Source organism: Sinocyclocheilus anshuiensis, unplaced genomic scaffold (genome assembly GCF_001515605.1).
Source record: "Sinocyclocheilus anshuiensis isolate Anshui unplaced genomic scaffold, SAMN03320099.WGS_v1.1 scaffold647, whole genome shotgun sequence".
NCBI lineage: Eukaryota > Metazoa > Chordata > Actinopteri > Cypriniformes > Cyprinidae > Sinocyclocheilus > Sinocyclocheilus anshuiensis.
This window is the reverse complement of record NW_015552606.1, coordinates 232,765-240,787: the sequence shown is the minus strand read 5'-3', so window position 1 is coordinate 240,787 and position 8,023 is coordinate 232,765. Positions and strand designations below refer to the sequence as shown.

The 8,023-nt window shown below is 35.7% G+C and overlaps 2 protein-coding genes across 2 annotated transcripts in view; one reads left to right on the top strand and one right to left on the bottom strand.

The window, feature by feature from the left end:
- Positions 1-8,023, bottom strand: part of LOC107665879 (MAGUK p55 subfamily member 7-like) — a 147,129-nt gene that overhangs the window by 110,036 nt on the left and 29,070 nt on the right. The gene's annotated exons all lie outside the window — the stretch shown is intronic.
- On the top strand, positions 2,569-3,728 carry LOC107665880 (protein disulfide-isomerase TMX3-like). The gene is made up of 5 exons (XM_016456943.1): positions 2,569-2,585; positions 2,679-2,735; positions 2,899-3,028; positions 3,128-3,196; positions 3,396-3,728. Exons 2-5 carry the CDS (start codon positions 2,698-2,700, stop codon positions 3,618-3,620), a joined length of 462 nt encoding a protein of 153 aa, XP_016312429.1. The 5' UTR covers positions 2,569-2,585; positions 2,679-2,697; the 3' UTR covers positions 3,621-3,728.

Genomic DNA, 8,023 nt, shown 5'->3' with positions numbered 1-8,023 from the left:
GACCCCTTTCAAACAGTGTCGCGTTCCGAACGTTGTTTAAGCGACATATTGCGGTATTTTAAAACTTCATATCATAACAAAAATAAACACCGGTATCCGGTATGAACCAGTATACCGCCCAACACTATTATACCACCATCATATTCATGCCCTCCTCTATATGTCCATGCGGGGTTTGGTGCAAATAAACCTCTAGACCACCAAAACACACTCCATGTTCATAGGAAACAACTGAAATCAAACAATTGAACAGAGTGTAAAAACATCCTAAAAACCCAGAAGAATTTGGCAAGGTGTGTTACAAACAACCTTGTTTGCTGCTATGTTTACTACTGTAGGAGTGATGCCTTTACATGGTCAAAACAAGAAAAGAGAGTAAGGGGAACACTAATCCAGTTGTAGTGTAGAGGGATATTCAATACTCAGCATGCCCCATGTCCATACTTCATACCTCAATGGAAAGCAAAGATATCACTCAGTGGAATTAGAATCAGAGTTTACGCACAGCTCATTTGACATTGCTGATTGCTGCTTTAAAGCTCTTATCTGGGTTGAATCACTACAAGAAGAGCTCCAACTGAAATGAAAATAGGTGAAATAAGTAAAAATGAAGTAAGCTCAGAAATGCAACCAATATTCCAAACTAGCATAATAGTGCATAGAATATAACTTATTTTAAGGGTATTTTAAGCCATTTTAAATGTAGGTCACAAAATTTGTAAATAAATGATACATTGCAAACCTCTTCACACACCCTGGCGATATAATCTCCATTGGCTAATAATTTTCTTAAGTTTACTTGCCAGACTCTCATATATTCTCATTTACATCTCTCATATACCAATAATGCTTATAAGATAATAATGACTAATAGGCTAATAATAACAATAATACAAAACATGCTACTAATAACAACAACAACAACAACAACATAAAATGTGCCAAGGTCAAATGAGCTGCTGGATTAATTATTATTTATCACGTTGTCTGTGTTTGCTAAAACAGATTTGCTGAAATAAAAAATGGATCGTAATAGGAGAGTATTAAGGCCCGTTCACACCAAGAACGAAAACTATAAAGATAATTATATTAGCGTCCACACCAGTGGACGATATCGTCCGTTTATTCCAAGCAAACGCTCGTCTGCCGCTTTAAATTCTCAAGCTCGTTAAAGCAGGATTGATTCAGATGTTTTTATCGTTCATCAGCTGGAAAAAAAAATCGTTCTGAAAGTGATTCCAACGATATTGTTTCTCTGTGCCTTTATCGTTATAGCTGTGGTGTGCTATTCTTTAATATTTAGAACAATATCTTTATCGTTATCTTTATAATTATCATCCTTGGTGTGAACAGGCCTTTAGCCACTGGGATTGCCACATGCACAATATTCCCGCCCACTACTGAAGGAACTGTGGCTTCTACTTGTTCTTAAATGCTGGATAATTCTAAACAAACTCAGTTAATTTGACAGGAAAACTTGAGAAAGAAAATCATTCACATGATGTACATCAATTTTGTGTGGTATGTAAAATTCTCTCACTTTCCCTTTCTTTGCATGTGCATGAATAATGCACTGTAAAGACTAGGGCCGAGTATCGTTCAAAAATTTTCGATATCGATAACGATTCCAATACCTTGACTTTGATACCGGTTCCTGAACGATACTTTTTTCAATACCAATTTTATGAAATCCATTTTGACCAGATTATATTACACATTACCTCAAGAAAACTTACATTACACATTAGCTCATAAAACTATTTTTTCAGTTTGTTGAGGTTTTTACAGACTTGACTCTGATCTCCTGAGCCACTGCACAAAGGAACAAAAAAACACAGAGGAACAAAATGTAACCAACACAATAAATCAGTGCAAATAGTTTTAATAAAGTTCAAGTAGTTTTCAGTGAGAAATGAACAGTTTAAAGTCAGTAAAATCTTTAAATCACTCAGCAGTTCTACTTCAAAAAAAATTAGCATGTCCACTTTTTCAGGAGACAGACAAGCCCTCTCTTCACTGATGATGTCCCTAGGCCATGTTTACTAGGGCTGAAATTATTAGTAGACATTATCGACAACATCGACAATAAAAAATTGTTGTTCAAAAAAAGCATCCATTATATAATATCCATTTCTGCTGTCGCCAATAATTAGAGATGCACCAAAATTCCGGCTGCCGAAAATTAGTTCACTGCTCAGGTTTCACTTTCCTGTGGTGTGACGCTCTGCGTATTATACCGCTCTATGCGTGTGCGCTCCGCTCAGCGCTCCACTCATTTAACGTTCTTTAGAGCCCTGCACGGGCCTCAAATTTTATCAGAATTACCGGCCCGAGTCCGACCCGAGCCTGTCTTTTTTCCCCCTTCTCCCAAAACAGCTTATACTACTGTTTCAGCTATTAAAATAGTTCAGTTTTGCATGTAATGGCAAAGTTATTATATTTCGTTTCTTTTTTTTTATTATTAAGTTAATTTAGAAAAACGTTTGGAGCATTTTTTGTTCGTTAAATATAAGTTTTTCGGCCAACAGCAGACAGTGAGCCTGTTTGATCAATTTAGCCTTCGAATACAGAGATCATTACAAAAGGTAAGTAGCAAATGTATATGGAACATGAAGAGAAGGTGCCAAATATCATATTATTTGTTAACAAAGAAAATATTGATTTTTTTTTTCTCCTAGTGATTACCAGTTTGGTTATATGGATGGTAATGAATATATCAACGGTTTAATTATGGGGTGAGTTGAATTGGACACAAAGATTTTAGGAGTTGCAAAGTGCAGGAACTGTATTTAAAGCCATTGGCATTGATAAAAAGTCTACAAAAATGATATACATTACAGAAGTCTATTCTGTGCACATATTTTTTTGTATAATCACCACTAATATGTTTCTTTTTAGAGAAGTTGAGATGCCCTTCATCATTGTGTTAAATATGACCATTGATGGATACTGTCTACCAGAAAGTAAGATTGAGACCATTGAGGATTTACTTCGCTTCTTAAACAGTGTTCTGGATGGCAGTGCAAAGGTATGTGGAGGGAGATACTTTCCTGTCCGTCTTTTCTGTCACATTCCTGTGAAATACATTGTGCCTTTTCTAATAAAATTCATTTTTTTCCCCAATCAGCTACTCGGAGGAAATGGATTTTTGCAGCACACTAAACGAGTTTTTAATAAAGCAAGGTCTACTGTGGTGGTAAGACTGACTAACACTCTATTATTTTGGCAAAAGGATAGATTTACTCTTATTTAATTTTTCCCCAAAATATTTACTAAAAGCTTAACACACCAAAACCAAAACACATGGCTGATCACATCCTCATCAAATATTTACTTGAGGCTAATATTTAGGTCACAGTTGTCCTAGTAACTAATATAAATCTCCCTGATCTCAGTCAATGTTCCAGGCAGCTCCATTCTTCTCCTGTTTTGTGTTTGGACTACCAGTGGGTATAGTTGCGCTGGTTATCTGGCGTACATGTACTGCTGTACCAGCAGATGATGAGAAACCTGTGGAAGGAGCTGCAGCAAGTCCTGCTTTAGATGCACATGGGAGGAAGACAAAAGAAATGCAGCCTGACGGCATAGAAAAAACCTCTGAAGCAAAGAAAGAGGATTAACATGGACTGTTTACTTAAGATCGTGTTAATCTTTACAATATCATTACATGTAATACTGTTTTTTTTCTTTTTTATAAATTGTCTTCCCAGTGTTCAGTATATTGTTGATATTGTGGTTGCTTTCTTTATCAAATAAAGTTCATATACCTTGAATGAACATAATTTATTTTATTTAACTTCCCCTCCCCCTCCCCCCTGAAAATCTGTGGAATGACTTGAAGACTGCAGTCCACAAATGGTCACCATCAAATTAAACTGAACTTGAGCAGTTCTGCAAAGAAGAGTGGGCAAATTCTAGATGTGCAAAGTTAGTAGAGACAGATTACATTACATGAGAAATGCTAAGCAAGTGTAGCAATTAGCTTGATATAAAAGGCTACAAGTAACATATTTATGCAACATTAAATGGCCAAGACACACATTAGGTCACAATATGAAATTATTACAAACACTCGATGGTGGTTTAAAGTGAGTTTTGAGTAAAAGCACTACAGTACTACAGCACTAAGGTACTACAGTATGCATGAATGGTCACGTAGCATGCGTTTTCCTTGATGCCTCGCCAGAGCCAATCACTAATTTAGGCACATAAAGCATGCTGCATGCTTATTGGCTCACTGACTTTGATGAGATTAACCCCTTACGTATCGAAATTTGGTACCGAGCGACAAGACATTTTTCGAGACTCAATGGTATCGAGGCAAATCAGTCGGTGCCTAAAAAGTATTGAGCTCGATACCCAGCCCTAGATCGTTCGGTCTTTAATTTTATCACGATATTTCAAGAATATTTGCGATAATGATATTCATGACGATATAGAAAAAAACCTCTTTTGGAAGACCAAACAAAGTAGTTTCGCTTTCACAACGAAACACACAGCGTCACACTCAGCGGGCTAGAGGAACGGCCGGCGGGCTTGACTGAGCGGAGGCCGGCAGGCTTGAGTGAGGAACGGCCTGCGGGCTTGAGGCAACCACATGTGACAACCCCGGGCTTGACTCCGGTTTTGTCCACGGTGAAAGCCGATCCGGCGATCCACAGCGTGAAGTTGATGTATTTCCTCAGCGACCAGCACAGATCAGCTCCAGGCATGACGAAGCGGATATCGTCCTCTTTTGGAAGGCCAAACAAAGTAGTTTCGCTTTCACAACGAAACACACAGCGTCTTCACGACATGGTGGCAGCAACAATACTACAGCGAGAATAAAAGTTACGCCTTCTTTCTTTGCGTGAACATTTGGGCGGCGTTATGCAAATCTTCCCACATCTTGACGTAGATATGTGGGGGCGTGTTAGAACAAGCTGTTTTAGGTAGGCGTGGCTGACTCTTAACTTTTATAAAGAATATCTCTTTGGCTTTGAGACTTTAGTCTTTGCAACTTTACAGATCTTCTTTATGCACCAAGAGCTTGTAACACTTCAAAGAGAAAGGAAAAATTTAAATCGCATCTTATGACCCCTTTAAAAAAGTAATCAGTTATAGTTACTAGTTACTTCTCACAAATAGTAACCGAGTTAGTAACTGAATTGCATCATTATAAAAGTAACCAATTACCAGGGAAAGTAGGCTAACTATTGCGTTACTTTTTAAAAAAAAGTTCAAATGTGTCAAATAACACGGACGCCTCCAATATTAAATGTTAAATTAATGAAATGGACACTACATGGAATAAATTAGTATTTTTAAACATTGTAAACTAATACAAAACAACAATTTAAAAATATTTATTTAACAGTAAACATTTTTTTTTTAAGTAAAATAGTAAAATAATATTTTGTGGCCATTTTTGAGACCCCCTTCTTGAATCAGGCATGCAAATAAGATCCCAATTTGAACACTATGTGTGAATGTTATAATAAATGTATTAATAGAGCTGTTGTAATGATCATTTTTATTGTCTTTTTAATTTTATTTAACAGAATACCAGTAAAACTACAATAACATTTACTGAATTACTGAAGTCCTCAGTGCTTTTTTGTTGACAGCAGCAGATTTATAAATTATTCTCATTACTAATTTGGGAAGATGCACGTATCACATTGTCACATGCCTTGTAAAAATTCATAAAAAAAGATAGCGAGCAACTGACGAGTAACACCGTTTCAGTGCAGATTTCCCTCGCGGTTTGGACTTTGAACCCTGGCTAACGAGACAGCGTTTGAACACGTGCAATTCATGCGTGTATTAGAAAACATAACGTTCTGCAGTGTATTTAATTGTTTAAGGCCATTTCGCGATTTTAATCATCGTACAGTAACCAGCAACAACCACCCCTTCCTCTTCTCATCGGAGACATGAGATGCAGTACTAAACAGTCTCTAAGTAAACTAAGTCTCTCACTGTCGGTGCTTGTAATGATTTTTGCATCTTTCTCGGACAGTTTTACGCTTCCACACTGCTGACATGTTTGCTGCATTAGTGCGCACCTCTATTTGATCGAGTCACGTCATTGTTCGGTACAATTTATTCAGTCTTCAGGCCGAACACCGAAAAAGCTTTTTTTGCTATTTTCGGCTGAATAATTTCGGCTGCCGAATATTCGGTGCCTCCCTAGTAAATACGTCATTGCGTCGCTATATCATTGATATTGCGATATGACTTATTTATCATGTAAAAATGTATACCGGTGGTATCGTGGATGGTATGATATGGCACACCCCTAATTGCCAGTCAGAATAAATCCTGCTTTAAAGAGCTTGAGCATTTTTAAAGCTGAAAACTGCAGCGCACACTTATAATAAACAATGTTATTGTGCGTTGACATGGATGCTAATACAGATATTGTTATTATTACCTTTATAGTTATCGTTCTTGGTGTGAACAGGCCTTAATGTTGAGAAATTATGCCTTTTTTTTTTTGCCTGTGCTGTTGTTACCTGAGACTTGGGCTCGACAGTGTGAGCATTTCACTCGCATTTGAGACTAAAAATAAATGTGCGCAAACTGGAAAATGTATTTAGGAGCATGAGTGCGAATAAAATTTATTAAACATCCTAACTTACACAGTAGCCTATAACAAATGTATTAATTTCTTCAATTTATTTATGGAAAAACAGCGATAAAGCCTCATATGATTATTGAACTTTAAAAAGGCGACGATTTAATGTAAATAGCACAGATGAGAAGGCGGAACGAGTGAAGGAGACGCGGTGAATGTAAGTGCACATTCGGCACTAAAGGGCGCTGACGGAGGCAGAAATGCAGCCGTTATCCCGGTAACCCTGTAAACAAAGCAGCTGCTACTTTGTTTCAAACAGTCATTTAGATATTTATATTCGCTTTAGTCTAAACCATAGCACCAACTAATTAACACTTAAAGACTTAAGCTATTTATTTTCAAACTTAAGCTTTTTTATTTTATTTTAACCTAAAAGATGGCCTACCTATATATTGACTGATTTGTTATTATTGTTCCGTAACACTTAACAGGTTTCATTAACATTAGTTAACTACATTAGTTCACATGAAATAACAATGACTGCATTTATTAATCTTAGTTCATGTTCATTTTAACTTTTAATAATACATAAAATTAAGTTGTGCCTGCTAATATTTTCTAATGGAGCTAACAAGAACTAACAATAAATAGTTGTATTTTTATTAATCAACCTTAAATAATATAAATAACTGCAACAGTTAGCTATTGTACATTTTTAGTTAATGTTAACCTGCTTTAACTAAAGTTAACTAATGGGACTTTATTGTAAGGTGTTACCTAATGTTCTTTCGTTCACTTTAATCTTGAAACACTTGTTTATTTTATATTTGTGTATTTTTTAAATAAAGTCTTTCTTTAGTAAAATATCTTTAATAAAATTATTTAACAGGAGGACAACACTTTTTTTTACTTACTAAATTATATATTGCGATAAAACCATATACCATGATAAAAGCTTCAAAGACTATTGTATATGTACAATAGATGCTGATGCACCTGTATGTACATAGAAATTAATATGACTATAAATAATTACATAATTAGCCTATTAAATAGAGTCTGAAGCAAAATTATTTAAAAACCTTGTGTACTTTCTGTATTCTGATAAATTATATAATTGTGTTAGTAAATGTCTCCTTATATCCCCTTAAGATAAAACACATTATTTGAAAAATATGCATTGCGCCCCTAAATATTTTTAATGTGCTCCTAAATTTTTCAACTTAAGAGCACATGAAAAATATTTTTCAACTTGGGAGCACATGTGCTCCTTGGGAAAAAGGTAAGCGTCAAGCCCTGGAGTGTCCTGAAATTACCTCCGTTATCCATGAGGCACCTATAGAGATAGATTTCCTGTGTTTATGTGGCTGCATGTATTTATGACTGGTTAAACAAAGGAATTAAAATGTATACAAAACGTATTATAACGATTGCTTTTATATTATTAGTAATAGAAAGGCAAAC

What these genes read in the sequence shown, in the direction of transcription:
- LOC107665880 (XM_016456943.1), top strand. Translation starts at nt 2,698, where the DNA reads ATGGATGGTAATGAATATATCAACGGTTTAATTATGGG. An exon ending in TTCTGGATGGCAGTGCAAAG is followed by an intron (nt 3,029 to 3,127) that starts GTATGTGGAGGG and finishes TTCCCCAATCAG; the next exon opens with CTACTCGGAGGAAATGGATT. An exon ending in AAGCAAGGTCTACTGTGGTG is followed by an intron (nt 3,197 to 3,395) that starts GTAAGACTGACT and finishes CCCTGATCTCAG; the next exon opens with TCAATGTTCCAGGCAGCTCC.